This window comes from Rhincodon typus, chromosome 25 (assembly GCF_021869965.1).
Source record: "Rhincodon typus isolate 14 chromosome 25, sRhiTyp1.1, whole genome shotgun sequence".
Lineage (NCBI taxonomy): Eukaryota > Metazoa > Chordata > Chondrichthyes > Orectolobiformes > Rhincodontidae > Rhincodon > Rhincodon typus.
In genome coordinates, this window is record NC_063356.1 from 34,435,229 (window position 1) to 34,456,441 (window position 21,213).

At 40.2% G+C, this 21,213-nt stretch overlaps 1 protein-coding gene across 1 annotated transcript in view; it reads left to right on the forward strand.

Annotated features, from left to right (window-relative positions):
- Window positions 1-21,213, forward strand: part of LOC109917914 (copine-5-like) — a 557,988-nt gene that overhangs the window by 485,132 nt on the left and 51,643 nt on the right. The window contains exon 18 of the mRNA XM_048612100.1: window positions 8,095-8,197. Coding sequence (XP_048468057.1) covers window positions 8,095-8,197 — 103 coding nt within the window. The remainder of the gene's footprint in view (window positions 1-8,094; window positions 8,198-21,213) is intronic.

The following is a 21,213-nucleotide window of genomic DNA, read 5'->3' on the forward strand; positions in this document are numbered from 1 at the left end:
CTGCACCTTGTTGTCTCGGATTCTCCAGCATCTGCAGTTCCTACTATCTTACACTTAAATTGGTCCCTGCTTATGTCACAGATATTTCATATTGCAAGTTTGAAAAATCTGATGTGAGATCTTCTGCATTAAACAAGCAGGATATGGTCACAATGACAGTATCCATTGGTCTTTAACCAGTCTGAGCTAATTTTGCTGATTTGATGTGGCTGTGTGCTCTCTAGAGAGAGTGCCTGTGCATACCAATAGATCCATTTTGAATATTACCTTATTGGGCATTAAAGAAAAAAAAATTGAGTTATTCTCAAATCCCAAATCTCAGCCAGTTATTCATATCCGGGAATGGTTTAAAAAGTGACAATTAAGAGCTTGATCAACCACAAGTTCTCGACAGTGACAGGCTCTGATTTCCACATAGAATACCTCTCCAAAGTGGTCAACTACTGAGTTGGCTTCTTCAGATGTAATTACATTATGTACAGTAGCTGCAAGGTATTGCCAAAGAATCTTAATTGCTGGTTAATCACCCACCAGAAAATGTTTTATACATTAATATTAATCTACCTCAGAAAAAAATCCATTTAGCAGTGGAATTCAAACTTCAAAAAATCATGGACATATCTTCTAGCATTGTATTATTGGATAGTCGGATAAAATCAAAAATATTTATTCCAGAGCAATTGAAGTATTGTATGGGCTGAGACAACACCCTTTCCATTATTTCTACAGTTACTATTTCTGCCTCCAAACATCTCAAAAATATCCGTTACGCAACATATTTAGTTTGAGTTTTATTTATCAGTGTTACAAAGTGCATATGTAATCTGTCTAGATGTCTCTTTTCTATTGAAAGCATCAGAATGCTTGGCATACCTTTCAGTATGAGGTGGTAACTGTTATTTGTATGAAGAGTCATGCAAATTGTTTTCTGCATTTGGCCTGGGGAAAATGTTTTAACGTTCTCACAATCTCAAAAACATGGGAGTTCTTGGTCCTGTCTCTGTGGTCAATGGAGTCAGTGTGATTCTGCAAGTGATTTGGCCTTTTGCCTGCTCCTTACTCTGTCTACGCTAAGGGTGAATTTCCAACTGTTAGTTTATCATAAAACAGTAATACCGCCATTACAAATGTTGAGCCTACATTATATATTTCCTTGAGTTAGTATCTTGTTGCTCCCATATAATTCATATTCTTGTATTGCCCAATGTCTAGGTATATTGCAATATATCCTCAGGGCAGTAACAGTAAGACACTACTATAATAATCCTTCCATTGCCCATGTATACATTTCTCCTATCTTTTAAAGGAGGTACTTAAAAAAAACGCTGCAGTAAGACAGATCCTTACTTTTATTCTTTGGGTATGGGCATCAGGAGCAAGGCCCAGCATTTGTTAAACCGGAAGAACTGCAGATGCTGTCAATCAGGAACAAAAACAGAAGTTGCTGGAAAGGCTCAGCAGGTCTGGCAGCATCTGTGAAGAGAAAATCAGAGTTAATGTTTTGGGTCCGGTGACCCTTCCTCAGAACTCAGCATTCTGAGGAAGGGTCACCGGACCTGAAATGTTAACACTGATTTTTCTCTTCACAGATGCTGCCAGACCTGCTGAGCTTTTCCAGCAACTTCTGTTTTTGGCCCATCATTTGTTGCCTGACCGTCAATGTTCTTGAGATTCTTGAGTATTGAGCCACCACATTTTCAAATTGTTGTAGTTCAGGTAAAACTACAGTATATAAGGAAAGGAGCCTCAGGATTCTAACTAAGTGACAGCAAACGAATATCAATATGCAGCAAACGTTTTATTAACCGGCACCTATAGGACTAAGAGTGTATGGGTTGATCAAATATTCTGGATAATCAAGAGATATGCATAACTGCAGTAAATCCTGACTAAGCAAAGCTTTGAGACAGCTAAGTCTCTCAAAAAAATCTAAATAAAAACATCAACACATCTCCTAAAGTCAATGTAAAAACAGTGTTTTTGTGTGTTCGTGCATGTGCGTGTGCACGTGCGTGTGTGTAAAATACAAGGCGTCAGAGACCCCTCCGTCCCTGTGCACTCAGCCAGGCAAACCTCAAGCTGGTCAGAGATGAAATTAATCAGTTCAGCCAATATACCTCCCCCCGCACCCCCCCAACCCCGCCTCATCCCACAGACACATGCAAACTGAGTGTAGCACCAAAAGGCTTGCATGCACCGTATTCACTCGGTTTTGAGTCGCACACCCCCACTCCCCTATTACCCCAGTGGCATGGCCATTTCTCCTCCATGATGGAGACTGCCCTCAGGTACTGCCACTCAGTGTGGCTTCAGCTGCCATCTCCTTCACTTCTTCGTCATCCTGAAACTGCGCTAACCTGCTCTGGTCATTTTGGCCCTTGGCCTTGTAGACCTCATTGGTTTTCTCAATCAGTACTTCCATTTCCTGCTACTCGGTTGAGGCCTTCTCCACTGCCTCGGTGGTGTCAGTGATGTTAAATTAAGAGGCAGCCTAAACCCTAACTTTTTCTTATTTCAAAGTTAAATGTGAGGTGCTGTGTTCCAGATGCAAATTGATCGGTCAGACTAGTCAATTTAAGCAAAACACAATTTATTCAAACACTGTAGTTAAAATACAACAATGGAAAGCAAAATTTGGAATAACTTAAACTCTATTGTAACAATTCACAGAATAATAGATTATTTTACCACTAAATTGTAACTGTTCTAGTAAAGCAACATCCCATAAATATCAAATAGAAAGAGATACATACAGCAACTCCCAAGAGAGAGAATTTAGCAGCCTGCCTTCCAAACCTGCTGAGACTCCAGCAACAACTGTCGCAAGCCAACCAAAAACCTGGATCTGAGAGCCCAACATCACCCACCCACGCTGCCCCTATTGCTCCAACTTTAAAAAAGAACCCTAAAGCCTCACAAATTCTTTATCTTCTCATAGACTGCTCAGAACGTGTACCCCAATCTCCCTCTAAAAGAAATCAGGACAAAACACACCACTTATAGCCGGAGCATCATTGCAGTGATGTTGGCCATGCTTGTTTTCTCGGCTTGCTCCTACAGATTTGACATTCCAGTTTACACTGTAAATACTTGGACATCGCATTAGATCTCAGTAATTGAGGCATATAATTTTTGCCGGTTCATCAAGAGGGCTATTTGATAAGGTGTTGGTTAAAACCAAGTTTGCTGTAGTTGTAGGATGTTCTGTGGCTTGGTAAGGAAGTTAGTGGTGCTGTTCCATACATATGCCCATCTTGTGCATCTAGGTGGTGGAGGTTCTGGATCTGGAAGAAGCATTGCTGAGTTGCTGCAGTGTGTTTTGTATACAGTACGTGCTGCTGCCACTGTACATTACTAATGGAAGCAGTGGATGTTTAAGTTGCTCGATAGGGTGCCAGTGTAGTAAACTGCTTTGTCCTGAATAGAATTATGCTTCTTGAGAGCTGCTGGATTTAGCTAGGCAGTGGATACTCCACCACCCTCCTGACTTTTGCCTTGTAGATAGTGAACAGGCTTCTGGGGAGTCAGGAGGTAATTTACCTGACCTGGAATTCCCAGCCACTTATCTGCTTTTGGAGACAGATCGTTATATGACTAGTCTAGTTCAGTTTCTAGTCAATGGTAATCCCGAGGATGTTGCTAGTTGTATATATACTGAGATTTTAAACCAACAACCATGTTATGTCACACCAGCATATGAAAGCACAAAGTACACTTTTTTGTGAAATTCGCTCAAGTAAATATAAGTCCTCATTTTATAAAAAAATCCATGCTATGCCTGTTACCTGACTAAATTCACTAACAGACTAGCAATTCCTGAATTCCATCGTGACTAATATTTTAATAAGATAAGAAAGCCAAAAGTCTAGCTTTTCACTCCTTTCTCAGCTGTGTGTGTCAGACAGTTGGCTTATCAAGTTAATAATGAAGGCTGCCAACCTGGATCAGAAGCCTTCCCCTTCTCCCTGGTATGAGCGGACTTTGAAGACTTGTGGAATTTCAAGGGTACAACTATTAATACCCATTTTGCATCCCAATGTGTATGAAAGTAATTGAATGTGTACTGTGTACCTGGATACTACTGAAATCTTGCCTGGTTTGGTCAGGCAGGTGGGGGAGGGGGTGGTGGGGCGGGCGTGTTAATGATGTCCTACATAGGTGTAATGATCGTCTTAATTTTAACTCCGTTATTAAAGTCGCTTGGCCAGATGATTCACCTCCAGCTGTCAGTAGCCTGAGTGGCCTTTGTTTTTTTAGTGTTCTATCCAGATTAGTCTTATATTTCTCTGTCCATAGTCTTTGCAAAAAGAACATGTGAACTTGCTGGGATAGACAGCTGGTGCTTTATTCAGTCCTATTCCACTAGATATTCTCAACATGTTCATTTCTGTGTTGCACCTAAGACAAGGCTTTTAGTCAGCCTGATAATCATAACAATCTGTGCATTATTTGAATCCATTTAAAAATTTTCAAAGATACTTTCCAAATTTGACTGTTTAAAACTCTGGCGACAGGTTTTTGAGACTATCCGAGAAGAATTGGATACATGTTTCAACTTGCCTTTCATCTAATATGCTTTGTTAAAGCGAAGTCATTTTTCAAAGGAAAGACATCCTTCAAAGTAATCCTAAGAAAGTTGAAATGATTTATTCAGTCACCTAGGATAGGAACCTTAACACCTACTCAATAGATTAGCAAGTTCATGCACTTATTACTGTGTCGACTATTAATATTCTTAATCACCTACAGGTCAAGAAATAGATGGTAGTAATGTCATCGAGTAATAACTTTATGAAGAAGTAGTTCAAGGTTATTTTCCAGCATGCTTTTGTTGCAGTCTAAATGCACAACTGGAGAATTTTGTCACACAACTCCTTACACTTCAGTAATAAATATAATTCAGTGTTCTTGATCCCTTAATTCTAGACCTATATGAAACCATGTTCAATACAACTTCCCCCATTCTGTGTAGACATTGTGACCTGTTTAGTTGTTGCAATCTGCCTTGAACACGCCTATATTGTCGATATGGTCTTCCTTGGCTGGTCTCATGCTACACTGGCCTTTTCTAGACCTCTCAGCCATGCAGACATCTCAACTCAAGAATGTACCTGGCACATTTTCCACTGCAGGGTTCCTCCCTGCCACTTCTCTATATTTATCATTCTTCTCTTGGCCTTCTACCACCTCCATTATGAATTTAGAAATGTATGTAAACTCATTGCAGACCTCTCGGCGTTCTTTCTGACTCCCTCTCTATCTCTAACATCCCAACTACACCCTCTTTTTTGCACAATGTATATATCTTTTCAGCATTACGACTCTCTTCTCTGCATTCTGTTCTACTGTTCCCTTTGTTTTAATTTCTGGCCCTGGTTTTTCCATGTTCTGCAGTTCTTGCTGTATTTGCCTTCTTTGTTTTCCACTCCACAGATGGAGAGTTGCTCAGTCCTGTGCTTTTATTCTGCTCCTGTTTCCCACAACCTCAACAATGGACCAAACAATTCTGCTTTCTTCTTTCCCTGCCCCTCTAATGAAACATTGATATCTATGACCTCACTGTTCCTCCATTTTACCTTTCAGAAACATGCTGGAACCTTTACAGTCAATCTTGCTTGATTGTGTTTTATGTTGTGCTGTGAGAAGTCAGCAGCTAGTATTGAATAATCTGCCTTAGCCTGACTCATGACATGTGCCGTATGCTATTTTTGCTTAAATTCTTTGCAGGGTCTCCACTATTTCTGTTTCCTTTTCTTTCCACTTAATTCTCCCTATTCTTATTCTTTTAATGCTTCTTGTTTGCACAACCTCAGACTTGTACAGAAAGAAAGGATGGAATTGGACAATGAGAATCTAAAAGATCAACAAAAATACTGAAATCTCAGTGAATTTGACTCTTACAGCAACTGCAAATCAATGGTCTATTTGCTTCTGCCAGTCACTCTTCTGTCCCTTATGTTGCTTATAGTAAATACCTCTGGGCTTCAGAACACCATCATGTCTTGCATTATTTCTCCCTGTCAGTCTTAAATGTATCTGCTCTCAATTCTTACAATTACCTTATCAACTGTGGAGTTACAACTTCTGTCAAATTGACAATCAAAATATGTAACTGGAAACTATAGGTATCCTATTCTCTCTTGTGAATTAAAACTAATTCCTTTCCAACAATGAGCAGAAACCAGTTTTTTTTTTACCAAGAAAATCCCCTCTTTCTATCTCCTCACTTAGCACAGTTGGTTCTGCTATAACATACGATAGTTTTGTTCCTGCGCAACACTGCGTTATAGAAAATCACCCTATAGAAATAACAGGGCCTATAGGAAAAGCAGGGTTAGGGGCAGACCACCAAAATCCCTCAAAATCACTCAAAAACCACTCAAAATCCTAAGGATAGCACAGTTTAAATAAATGTTTAATTCATGTCTAATAATGAAATAAAAGTAAATTTAACATCTTACCTTGGAAAAAATGTCAAGGTGACTTGATGGGGAAAGAGGTTTTGTGGTTGCTGTGTTGTTAACGCAGAGGCTGAGGGTCGTCATCATTATCACTTCGGGTGTAGTTGTGTTGCAGGGTTAGTACGAAAAATAGTTAATCCAGAAGTGGATGGCTGTGGCTCATGACTTCTAACTGTTTCTTGGGGTTTGGCTTAAAAAAGACATTCAGTTTTTGCTTCTTTCATGTAGAAGCTGTTCATAGAGTGCCAAATAAGATCTTATTCCACAAAGTGCTACCCTGCTCCGTTCTGCATTGTAATTATTGTCCTCTAAGAGCTGCAACTGCTTCTCAATTTCCCACAGGATAGAAGACAAAACAGAAATGGAAAGTTTTCATGGTGCTACATCCTGGATTTCATCTTCATGTCCAGCTTCCACTTCCCCCTCAGTGACAAATTGTGGTTAATCAGCTGTAGAGAGGTCTTTATAGTGGGTCTCAAGCAGCTCTTCAACGTCCTCATTCTCCTTTTTCAAATCTAACTTGCTTTGCAAGATCAACACAATGTTCTTTGATTCTTGGGAGCTCCTCTGACAGATCAAAGTCTGTAAAATCTTGAAAAAATTCTAGGGAAAGCTTCTGCCAAACTGTATGCAAGCAGTCCTTACTGACATCACCCCAGGCCTTCACAATAATGTCAATTGCATTCTTGATGTTAAAGCTCTTCCAAAATTGAAGAATACTGGCCTTATCCCCCTCCGTGGCTGCATTCGGCCTTTTAAACGTGTTTAAATTGAAGGAGAGAGGTAGTGTTTGGGGGTAGAAATAGCACTTTGATGTTTTCAGAAAGCTCACCAATGGTGGGAAGATGGCTTGGTGCATTATCCAGGATGAAGAGAATCTTGAAATCCAAATATTTTTCCTGCAATACTTTCTAAAAATAAAGCCTGTGAAATGATCGTGTGATGCTGGCAGGGGGACTCTTTCGGGGCTAACATTGAACATGCTCAGGACCATGCATGCGAAACGTTCATGTGATGTCGACGCATACTCCATGCGCCGATGGAATCGCATTATAGCCAACACAAGTTCGCTTTATAGAAATAGCATTCCCCTAACCAATTTGTGTTTACGGAACACGCATTATAGCAGAAGCGACTGCATTGTGAAAATACTACTACATAACCATTGGGAGACGTTGGAGAGGAGATAAGCACATTTGAGTGATGGGCATAGTTAATTGGTGAGCAACATGGAGGCAAATTAGACAGGAGAGGAATTTCCTAAATATGTAATTCTTCTTTAAATATGTGATGCAGCATTTTTTTAAAATATAAATTCCAAGTAAACTGTCTGCAGCAGTGAAAATACTGTGTATAATGTCAAGTTATGAGGGATTCATTACATATTGATTAAGTCAGGATCTCACCTTTTGAGATCCAAAAGAATGAGTCATTTGTCTGAAGTATACAATTATTTTGTGTAGAGATAAATGATATATTTTACTGTGTGCTTCTTTTTTGTTACCCATGGAACAGTCAATAGCTTGTGTTATGCAATCCATCCAAAGTTGTCAGCTACTTAATATTTTTAACCAGCACTGTGTTCAAATCATTGGTGTCATTTTTTAATATCAACTTTGTCTGGTTTCTACAGATATGCAACAGCAGTACAAGATGGCTCACAGTACTTTGTTCTGCTCATTATAACAGATGGAGTTATCTCAGACATGGCACAGACTAAAGAAGCTATTGTTAATGTAAGTCCTGGTTTATTCCTGTTAATCTAGCAGATCATATTCAGTGCGAATTGAATTCTAGTGCAAATCATTCTTGGAAACATTTAACATTTCATTGTACCTACATCCAAAATGTAATCAAATACAAGATCACATTAAGGATTACTCTATTATTTACTGGAAATAAGTCCATACTAAGTAAGATTCTACGTAACACAACGATGCATATGTTTTGAAATGTGTAATTATTTCTTTGACTGAAAGGTGTAGGTAACACAATATTTATCATTCCATCATCTTGTTTTCTCAACACAGTTCTCAACAAATTATTGTAATTTGGCTATAATATTTGATTATTCAGTTGCTTTTGATTATATGATGAAAAACAATTGTAGTGATAGCACACCATGCAAGGTGGCACCCTCATCCTCCTCAGTGACTGCTTAGCCATGGAATGCTGCGCTGAATTATTAGAGAGGACCAGCAGGTAGGGCACGGCTGGCACTCACTCCATGCATGTTTGTGCTATCAGCACCATCTAGTTGTCTAAGCTACAGAATGTTACAACTGTTCAGTTCAGGTCAAAGTGCTGGGCCACTACAAGTGTTGCTGCACACAACCTCCATGAGGTTGGCCAGTTTCTCAAACGTGGAGTTTTCAAGGCAGTGAACATGATCCTACCCTGCCTGGGAGAATTCTGCTTTTTGAAAGGAACACATCTTATTTTGAGGAGCCACCGGAAGACATGCTGTTTTAGACCTAGTGCTAGTAATGTCAAAGGGCTAATTAATAACCCTACCGTAACGAGAACTTTTAGAAATGAGTGAATTTTACACTATGTTTGAAAGTGAGGTAGTTAAGTCTGAAGCCAGAATGTTAAATTTGAATAAGGGAAATTGTGAAGCCGTGAGACACAAATTAGCTGAGTTGATTTATACATCAAAGGTGTGACTGTACCTAAGCAATGGACAACTTTAAATGAGTATTACATGAATTATGGTCACTATACATTCCTTCAAGCTACAAAATCTCAAGAGGTCAGTCAACCTTGGCTAACAAAGGAGGTTTAGAACTGTATAGGTTTAAAAAAAGGCCTACAAGGTTCCCAGAAATAGCAAAAAATCTGATGATTATCAGGTTTTAAGCATATAGCAAAGAAAACAAAGAGGCTAGCAAGCAAAGGAAGAGTAGAATCAGAATGCAATTTCACACAAAACATAAAAATGAACTGTAAAAGCTTCTATAGATATGAAGAAAGTAAATGTTTGGCTGAAATGAATGTGTGGTCATTACAGACAGAGTGAGAAAAACTTGTAGTGGGCAATAAAGAAGCAACAGGGAAACTAAATTATTACTTTGTGTTTGTTTTCACTGAGAAAGGTACAAGAATCTTCCAGAAGTAGAGATCCTAGTGACTAGGGAGAATGAGGATTTGAAGGAAATTAGTATTAATTTGAGGGGGGATTGAGGGGGGATCTTATAGAAACATATAAAATTATGAAGGGAATAGATAAGATAGATGTAGAGAGGATGTTTCCACTGGCAGGTGAAGCTAGGACAAGAGGGCATAGCCTCAAGATTAGAGGGAGCAGATTTAGGACTGAACTGAGAAGGAATTTCTTTACCCAGAGGGTTGTTAATCTATGGAATTCCTTGCCCAGTGAAGTAGTTGATGCTACTTCAGTAAATGTTTTTAAAAAAAAGTAGATTTTTTTGAACAATAAAGGAATTAAGGGATACAGTGAGAACGCAGGTAAGTGGATCTGAGTCCACGAAAGGATCAGCCATGATCTTATTGAATGGCGGAGCAGGCTCGAAGGGCCAGACGGCCTACTCTTGCTCCTAGTTCTTATGTTCTTATGTTCTAATGAGAAGTTTGCACTGGAGAAAATAATGGGGTTGCAGGATGATATATCCCCAGGACCTGATATTCTTCATCCCAGAGTTGTAAATGAGGTTGTATAGATGTTTCATGAACTGGTAATGTTCCAAAATTCTATCAGTTCTAGAATGATTCCTGCCAATTGGAAGGTAACAAATGTCATCCCACTTTTCAGTTGAATTACATTAGCTTCATTGTCACATACTCAAATGAGTACCGTGGAAAGTTTTGTAAGTTGCCATTTACAGTACCACTTAGGTACAAGGTACCTAGGTACAATCCTTAGTTACAGAATAGAGAAATGAAGCAAAAAAAAGTAACGTTACAGCTATACACAGTATAATCATTGGCCAGAAAAATGAGAAGCTGAGTTTAAAAAACAAACCTCAGTCTCCCTTCAAAGGCTATCTGCAACAAACCAGCGCGGGATACCTCCAGTGGCCTGACCACTGACTGCCGCCATGCTCCACACTGGGCCTCTGGTTGCTAGTGAACACGTTCCAGCCACCAGAGTCTCTGCCGACCTCTGACCCTGCTTCAGAGGCCAGGGCCGGGTGGCTGAGTGGCCGAGGCTGAGAGAAGGGAGGGCAGAGGGAGACGAAAAGAGAAGATAAAGAACAAGAGGAGCAGAGGAGCCATCTTGCCAGAACATTGACAGGAACCTAAAGAGAAAACAAGAAACTACATACCTGTTTCACCTTGTATCTGAAGTAGAGAAAATGCTAGGGTCTAATATTAAGGTTGTAATAAATAACACTTGGATATGATGATCAAACTGGGCATAGTCAACGTGGATTTGTGGATGAGAAGTCACGGTTGATGAGCTTGTTGGAGTTTTATGGAGATGTTACACATGAAATTGATAAAGGAGATCAAATGGATATGGTATTTATTTTGTTTTTATCAACCTGTTTGGCCATGTTATGACACATCTGAGATGTGGGGTTTGAACGTAGGCCTGGCTCAGGAATGCTATCATGCGTCTAAGCAATACCCAATGGACGTAAAATAATGAGGCTTTCAAAAGATTTTTGATAAAGTCACCACAAGAGGCTGGTTAGAAAAATTACAGCATTGGAAATCGAGGTAATATACACCAGTAAATTATACATACAGTGTATAAAATATTAAAACTTTGTATTTGATGTCTACTCTTAGATATCAACTACAAATAAGAGTCAATACTTAGCTTCTAGAACGTGAGATATTAAAATTGCCTTTCAATATTGGACAAATGATATTATCAGTTAATTATGCTGTATAATTTCAATGCCTAATTTATTTCCTGCTATTCAAAGCAGGATTAGTTTTGTTGGTCATTGTAATGGTTTAAGTAGACATCAGATTCACTTGAGAAGTGCAGAAAGGAGTTTTAATGCAAATGAGCCCTGATTGACTGAATTTTGGAACCCAAAATGTAGGCTAGACTCACCTAGAAGAAACAGATGTTAGCATTTTCAGTCATTAACAATAAAATTGCATAATGTGGCAAGCATGACATTCTGATTTCTAAAATTGGAACGTATCCACAGAATTACCAATCAAATTTCAACAGAACCCATCTTCAAATAAAAGGATGTTCTCTCCCACTGTCACCACCTAACAAGTTACTCAACATGGCATCAAAAAGAGCTCAGAATAAAAGAGGTGGTCAGCTCTAATTCAGATATCACAGATGTAGAACAAGAATCTAGCCTTTACTAAATGCCTGCTAATTTGCCCATGAAAGCTATTCACAGTCTCTTGACAAAAAAACCCAATTAACCTTCAATTAAAGCCAACTTTCATTAAAGTACGAAGTGCCTGCAAAATTGATTTTATAATTCAAGAACTAGGCTCGGATAGAGAGAAACCAGAATAAAATTCACAAGACAAAGCAACACTAACATCCAGTATGGATTGGGTTTACATTTTATTTAAAATTTGGCCAAGGTTTCAGTTGAGGGAGAAATAATTGAAAATCCATCTCTTTAATCAAAGATTGTTTTGAGGGGCATTCTGATGCAGTCCAGCCATTTTTCTTTTCTGAGTCTGAGAACAGTGGCTTCTATTATGAGCCTAGTATCATTCTAGAAACTCTAATTTACTTCCCACAGAGATAAGAAAAATGCAAATACCTTTTGAGTCTTCTGCCCATCAAAGGTGACTTGTTCATTGTGTTGGAATGTCATGCTGCAACATCAATTCTGCAGTCAGCTCTTCGCTGTTTTACCTCTGCACCTATGCAAATAAGGTCTGTCTACACCGTTTATTATCATACCTCCAGCAGCATGATATGAGATTAGGGCAATGTCAGTTTCAGCTATAAATGGGTGTCCTGATCATCACTGTTGGAGATATTTAGAATCTATGTACTTTTTCTCTTCCAGCTTCTAAAACTGTTCTTCTCCAAACACATGTTTTCAAAGGATAGCTTTGCTACGGTTCATTGTTGGCTGAACAGGAAGCTGTGGTCCATTAAAATTCTCTGGTTTGCAAACCCATTATATATTAATTCCCTTGTTTCTATTATATTCCTATTTGGCCCTCAGCTGAGCAGCTGATTGTCTCTTTCACCAAACCACCTCCTGCTATCTACAGAAAATAGTCCATTCCTATTCCTGCATCAGCCCAACCCCACATCCACGATGTTGTTACTTCTGGTCTCGATGAATCAAATGCTGCCTTGGCCAGTCTTCCATCTTTCATCCTCAGTAATTTTAAGCCTGTCCAAAAACTGCTATCCGCATAAGAACTTGTAAAAGGTTCTGTTCACCCATCATTTCTGTCCTTGCTGACTTCCAGCGGTTCCTCATCCAGAAATACCATCAATTAAAGATTCTCAATCTTTTGTTTAAATTCATTTGTGGTTTCATCCCTGTCTTTCTCCATAACCTCCTCAAGTTCTATTATGCTGTTGGATGTCTGCGTTCCTCCATCTCTGATCTTCTGTACGTCCCCCATTTGTTTTGCCTCTTCATTGTTGGCTGTGTCTTCAGCTGTCAAGCCCATAAGCCGTGGGATTTTTTTATACCAGACACTCCACTTCCTTTTTTTAAAAAATCCTTAAATCCTTCTGGCTAAGCTTTTGCTGTAGTTTCTATAGCTCCTTGTTTGATTCTCTGCAGCTTTTTTTTATTTCTGGTAGCATGCCTGAGAAGTGCTTTCACATGTTTTCTTCATTAACTTTCAATATAAATGCAATTGTTGCTGTAGGTTTCCTTTGGACAGTGTTATATGCAGTGTAAAGTCACTTTAGAATCAGAACGGGAAGGAGATTTCAGAATTCACTGCTTGAGTGCAGTGGACATATTTCAAAAGAGAATCTAATAATTATCATAACAGAAAAAAAAAATGCAGGGCTATGGAGAGAAAGAAGGGAATGGACTGAGTGAATTCTTCATTTACAAGAAGCTGAATGGCCTCCTCCTGTGCTGTAACTATTCTATGATTCAGTTTATACTACTTCACTTGGTCTTGTACTTTTTTTCAGAGATTCCAAATAAGGTCTGGAACATCAATCCCTGATGATGCCTTGTCAATACTTGTGTTTTTGTATTTTTGAAACAATTATGTTCTAAATGCCATCATATAAAATAAGGATACATCTTTGCATGTGATTTTGTGATACACCACAACTGTTTATCATACCTTGATTCTGGTCCAGTTCTTGTAATGGATTAATTGTAATGTGTTCAAGCCAAGTATTTCTTTGTGTGCTTGAATCTATTTTTTTTCAAACGGTACTTGGTGCTCCTTCATGAGCACAAAGATTAACTGTTCACAAAAGAATCTTAAAATCTGTAGAGTTTAAGCTTTAGACTTGGTTTCACACAAAATATAAATCATAGTCAAACCCCAATACTTAAGAGAGTTGTAGATGAAGAATGAAGGGCTTGACTTATTAGGAAATCTGAGAAATATGCAGATTCTATGACATTTAAAAGGTAGAACACAATAGAATTTTGTTTCCTATTTCTTGGATTGGAGCCAGCCACTTATAAATACCTGTGCTTAAGGGTTACAGTGATGGAAACGTACTGCCTGTAAGTTCCACTTCAAGCCACACAACATCCTGACTTTGGATTTTGCCACTGTCCCTTCACACTCTTCCTAATAGCTGCAGGAGAGCACCTACGCTACATGGACTATTGAGATTCCAGAAGTAGCTCACAAGGGCAATGGAGGCAGCAAATGCTGATGTTCATATATCATGAACTAACAATAAAAAATAAAACAATTTTGTTCCATAACATGCATATTCACAGGCTTAATATCTTCCTGGAAGAAAATGTTCAAAGTCTGATCTAATAAATTAACTTGGTTATTTCTCCCAGAGCTACAATGACTCAGTGATGGTGGAAGTCACAATGTTTTAAGATTCACATTGCTTTTGCTTAGTTGTTTTACTTTTGAGAAAGAAATGAATTAAATGTACCTCGGTGATATATTCATTTGCTGAATAATTAAAAGGCAACTTTCAGTAAAATAACCAGAGGTTCTCTCTTAGTTAGAAATTGACATTAATTGTTCATTACTGGAGAATTGGCCTTGAGGGCTATTTTATAATCTGACAGATTCTTCACATTACCTATACTGACATGAATTGTTGACACTGCAATGGTTGCTGGGGTTGGGAAGTTCATGAATATCTAATATTTGTAAGTCATCTGAGCTTTCCTGATGAGATGCCTGGTATGGTAATAATGGGTGTCTTTGTTAATGGTAAACGTCTTGGCTATTAAGGGAAAGAAATTAAACTGACAATTTACATTAATTCCTCATCAGTGAGAAAATCTTAAGTAGCAGGTACCATGAATTGTTTAGTTTCTGTACTGTGAATTCTATGTATTTCTGGGTTACATCTCCTTCACTTTTCAAAAATAAATCTGCACATTAAAAATACTGGATGAATTTATTGAGGCAAGAAGTCAACAAGTTGACTGGATCTGATAGCTGACATCCCAGGGATGGCTGTAGAGATAAGGATACATTGGTTTTGATCATTCAGAACTATTTTGATTCTAGAATAATCACCATGCTCTAAGAAGTAGCATACGTTATCCCATTATTCAAGAAAGAAAACAAAAGCCAAAAAGTATGAGTGAAATTTTCAATACTTAATGTTTATTGAAATAGTGGGACTACAAGCAGATGAGAATTCATTGAAATTGCCAGTGGGTTTTGCCTTGGACCCTTAATTGAGCTCTTGATTAGCATCCCACTTCTTAGCTCCATGGTCAATTAGAGCAGGTAGATTAAATCGCATGTTGAACCTGTCAAAGGAAGGACTTTGAATTGAAGGGACCATAGCATTGACCAGAACCAACACTCAACTCCGTATTGACTTTAGAGATTGCTGCAGCCATAGGAATGGAAAGGTGACCTGGGAAAGGGCCTTAAGTCTCACTCTTATCTGGAGGCCCTGCTTTGAGATTAGAGGAACTTCAGTGAGCTGCTGTATTCGAAGGAGAGGAGGAAGTTGACTACCTTTCCAACAATTGGTAGGAATGGAAGTAGCCGCAAATGCCAATGGAAGAATTGTGATCATGCCAAAGTGGAGACAGAACACAAAGAGGATGCAAGAACTGAAGAGGGTGGAGAAAGGTGAGTAGTGAAAAGTTTCTGGTCCCAACCCCTGCACTCTGACTTTTCCAGCATTCTCCTAGATAATGCTCCTCAAAACAACATGCTATGCAGTTACAGTCATTATTCTCTCTATCTCCAGGCCCCTCACATCCCTGTCTAAACAGCCATCACTCACTCTCGCCCTTCACCTTACTAATATCTCATAATCATGCCTCACAGTCACCCTCCACAAGTGTTGTCTTTGCCTTAGTCCATGACAATGCATGTAAACTGTGATGGTCTTGTTCTAGAAGGCTAGAGATATTATCAATGACCTATTTGAAGACCTGAAGCCCCCCTGATGTAAAGGTGCAGGTATACTATATGCTGAGGTATCATTTGGAGGTGGATCTGTATCTGTCCCCTGTGCCTATAGAGGGGTACGTGGTTAAGGAGAAGGCAGTTGGTGTGCATTTTATTCCTGCTGGTGCCATTTCTGTTGATGTTGCTGCTCTGTTTTTCCCTCATCGGAGGTGCAATGTACAGCCACATAATCTGCTCCAATTGCCATGATGAAGGGAGGAAGAGAGCTGTAGGTTCTAGGTCAATGAATATTTTCAAGACAGAGATCATTAGATTTCTTGGCACTAAAAGAAAATCAAGTCAAATGGGGATAGGTGGGAAAGTAGAAGTACAATATAAGTCCAGCCATATCAGACAAGAGTGGCAGAGCAGGCTCAATGTGCCATTTTGCATAAACCTGCTCCTCTGTCTAATGTTCTCAAATATTCACTGCCTCTAAAACGGCAACAACATGCACTGCCATAAACTGCTGTGCTAACATGGAACTACATCATTGTTCTTTCATCATTGCTGAGTAAAAGTACTGGAGCCCTTTACCTAAACAGTATTGTGACAGCACCTCCACCATATCGACTGCAACAATTCAAAAGACTTCACATTTCCTGAATAATTAAGGGGATATGCTGGAAATGCTGCCCTTACCAATGATGTCAACATCCTGTGAAATAATAAAAATAGTAAAATTGAGTCTTTATATATTAAAAGATCCATTTGTTTTCAATTTAAGGTCATTCTTATGTATTACTTTTATTACACATATGTAATCTGATTAATAATATTCATTGATTAACATACCAGTACAATACAAGGGTTCACAAAATGAGTCCAGAAACTTTGCATAGGATCCTTATGAAAGAATTGATCAAATTCCTAAAATATCCTGTGTTTTTCATTATGTAAGGCAAGAATTAACTTAAAAGATTAGCACCCTCTTAATGTATTCATCAATATAGTTAATGTGTGTGTGTGTGTGTGTGTGTGTGTGTGTAACAGTCATGTAGCTCGCTTCCCCAATTTCCAGACTTCTATTACAATCCTCTGATCTTCTGACATTTCATACTTTGAGTGACCACAGTTGTCTTATACAGCATCATTTTCTTTTCTAACTAGATTTCTAACTAGAGGCTTATTATTCCTTCATGTTTACCTATTTTTCATTAAACATTCTGTGAGTCATGCAGCAAATAACATTCAATTCTCACACCAGCCCACATTAAATCTTGTATCTTGTACCTTTATGTCCAAAGTGTAATACAAAGTAATTTAATCTATCCACTACCCCTGTTAGAATTTAGCCAACTACATGATGCTAACTATTCTACCTTGCTTCCTGATTCTTATACTTTGCATACTGGATACTTTCTTGTGGATTGAGCTTGGAAAGCATGACACCATTTACAAGATATATTGACACCGATTCACCTGTAGCTTTAATAATGACGTGTGGAATCTTCCCAGCCTTAGAGCAATGTGGCTATTGGAAAGTAATGGGAAAATTTAAAGGAGATAACCAACATAACCCTTCTTGATACTGAGGCCAGTAGTCCAGGACATGAAGATGAGATTTTCATGAGTGAATAGCAAGAAGTCTATTGACCGTGATAATTTCTCATTGTCATTATTACTTAATCTCACCTCATTAATGTCACTCAACCACCCACCAGAAAGTAACAGGACACAAAGAATTCCTGGTATCGAGGTCTGAGCAGGCACCTAGCAACTCCAGCTCGCCACTTGCTGCTCTGGACCTCCAGCCCCAGAATCTCAAGGCACGCTGCATTGCCAGTGACTGCATACACCCACATCCACAGATCATGCCATTCAACATGTGCCAACACCAGCACAGCATCGTGTCACTTCTCCAATCTGCTTAAGGGACAGTTCTGCATGTCTGTGTGGCACATTGTGGAGCTGCTGCAAGGACATTCTGTGCAGTTGAACGGACACACAGCTCATGACTGGACCGGATTTCATTTCAGGACAGCTCCTTGCTCTCTATCTCAGCACTCTTTCACTTTGTGTCAATTGGAATGCTTTGACTTGCTTTTCCTTTTTGCACTTTTCCCCTGAAAGGATCAAGCATTCCTGTTTTATCTTGCAGTTTAACACAGACACAAAGCCAGGCATTTTGAATAGTTATCAGCAGTCATACATCAAGGAGATTGACATGTTTCTGTACGGCACAGTGCTTATGTCAGTGTTACCCCTGCACTATGTGTCTGCCGTTTACATGCATTAGACAGTAAGTGCTGCAAACAAATGGATATACCTGAGTAGAGTTGCCCTCAGTCAAGCCCAGGGAGACACCCTTCAGTCAAGGGGTCACCAAACAGTAAGTCAAGGGCAGCCTTTGATATCATTCTAACAGCTTGGGTGTGGTTAGTAAACATTATGGAGTCAGTAACTCTGCAGTCTGGAGAGTGGGTGACTGTCAGTTCTGTGGGTTCAATGCAGTCTAATCAGGACAGCTGTACAGATATCAGTCAGTGATCTTGTCATTCACCATTTGGGAATCATTCGGGGTATTCTCAAGTCTCTCAAGTGGGTGGACTACAGTTGATCTGGTGGTCTGTCCTCTAAAAATCAAGGGGTTGGGATAACCAGAGAACACTTCTGTGCAGAGATAGTAGGAACAGCAGATGCTGGAGAATCTGAGATAACAAGGTGTAGAGCTGGATGAACACGGCAGGCCAAGCAGCATCAGAGGAGCAGGAAGGCTGACATTTTGGGCCTAGACCCTTCTTCAGAAATTTCTGAAGACGGGTCTAGGCCCGTAACGTCAGTATTCCTGCTCCTCTGATGCTGCTTGGCCTGCTGTGTTCATCCAGCTCTACACCTTGTTAACCAACACTTCTGTGCAGGAAGGCTACGGAACTTACAGAGGAGATTAGAGTCAGAATGCTCTGATGTAGAGGGGATTACAACAGTGACTGGGGTTAATTTGTCAGAGAAGAGGAGGAGACAATAGGAGAGCACAGAAGGGGTAGTGTGATGGGGAAGTCATCAACAGTCTGTGGCTTTGATACAAAGAGCCGATCTGGAGTGTTTAGTTAATACACCTGGGACTTTGGGAGGAGGAATGGTGGTGGGAGTGCTAAAGTGTGCATTTAGGTAGACAGGTTTTGTGGGGATTTGGGATAGTTCAGACCTAATACTCTAATGGGGTTGTCTACCAGCAATGCAGTGTTTACAGTTTGGGGTTCACCAACATTAAGATGCTGACCTTGAACCTCTCTGCTTGAGAGGCAACTACTGCTGACTTCAATAGTGCTGTCAATGACAAGTGTTCAATTTGGATGCAAATGGCTGCCATTACATCCAGATTGGGTAAAATTAATGTTCCCTTCTGAGAAAGAGGGGCTTCGATTTTGAGTGATGAGACCCTTCAAAAGGCAACACAATTTCACAGACACATATACAGTAAAATTGAGAGACATCTAAATGTTACATAAACATTAGGCAAGAAACTTACTGTGTGCAGTCCATATCTTTACCCCCGGCACTCCTGACCATAGCATGCAAGATCGTGAATGAATCCCAAGAATGGCTGTGATGCAACAGCAACATTTATATACCTCAAAAGTGATGAAGCAGCAGCAATCTGTAATTTACCCATAGCCTGCACATGGTTACGGGATTTTCAGTTCACACCTTGGACCATCGAACAAAATGTAGCAGTAAGCACATCTAGGGTCTATATCTAGACACAACTACAACATTAGACACATTCACAGACAGCTGATGAAGAAAAGTTAGAAAATATTTACTCATTTACGTTTGTAAGTCCATACTACCTGTGTGGCCTCAGATGGTCTTCTTCTTTCTTTCTCTTCCAGTATGCCTCAGTGTAGTCCAGTGTCCACAGCTGAGGTCGAGGGAACTGGCCCTTCAGTGTGAAACACATTTGCCTCAGCCATTTCGTTGGCCATGTCTGTTCTAGAGAGCCCTGAGCCCACGCTGAGCGTATCCCCATCCAGAGTCAGGTGCACCCTCCTCAACTTGATCTCCCACAGAGCCGAGGAGGGTGGCAGGCAGGGTGGAAGAGGAATGAGTGTTATGAGAGGAGACGTGCAGGGGTTGGGGGGGATGGTGCCTGCGTGTGGTTCGTCCTGGGTCTGGCCCTGCCACACCTCCTTGTGAGGAAAAGGCACCTGAAGTGAGCTCAAGGTCCCTTGTTCCCCTCTCACCTTATCGTCGGTGCAAAGCACCAATAGTGAGAGCAATGAGTACAGGACTCTGCGTATATCCAGCAGACCCTGAGTGTGATGGACCTTGCTCTGCATGGCAACTGCCAACCTGACTGTGGATGCAGCCAAAATACTCACCTGCCTGATGCGGCAGGGTCCTGATGGCATTGCTACAGTCATGCAACCTTTGTGCACATTGCCCTGTGCTGCCTAATAAACTGATGCTCCTGTGTCAGCTTCAGCATGTCAATGAAGTCCCCAGTTGCTGACACCAAGGGGTCCTCTCCTGCCTAAGGCTAAGAGGTGCCTACTCCCTGGCAGTCTTTCAGTGCCAATGGCCTGGTCCATTTCTTTTTGACTACTTGTGGAGATATGGCAGCGAAGTGCACACCAGCAGGTGTCAGAATCTAAGCTTACAGGCAATGCAGGAGGCAGCTTTGTCTGTGTTACCTCTGAAGGATCTGTGCTGTCTTCCTGAGAGGTGGAGGAGAAAATGTCTTGCGGTGCTGTCCTCTTGACTACAAAGACTGAGGATATCCCCCTTGTACCACAAAACACAAAAGAGAGAAAGTATCGTGACCCAGGAGTATTTTCAGTATCTCCACACGAGAAGTTCCAGTCCTCACCAGTGAGGGCCAGGATTCTTGCCTTGTAGTGGGTTAGGGAGACAAATATACAGCAGTTCACCATCTGTCCTATCTCTTTCAGCCTATGTTGGGCCAATTTATTCTGTGGTGAGACAAAGGCGGGGATAGAATGACATGGTATGAAAATGGGTGATATAGCAGCGAGTGCTGGTGCAGGTTGGGGTGGGGCGGTGTTGGAAGGTGTCCCAAGTGAGTCAGCAGTGCAGAGGAACATGTAGGGTTAGTAGTGAGGTGGGGTGTGCGGGGTTTGAAGGCAGAGGGAGCTAGCGTCAGAAAATGTTGTTTGCAATAGTGAGAGGGATAGAGCACAAGCCTTGGTGAGAGGTGGAGGCAGAGGCAGAGATAGTGACTGAGAGTTATTTTTATTTATTCATTTGTGGGATGTGCGCATCACTGGCTGACCAGCATTTA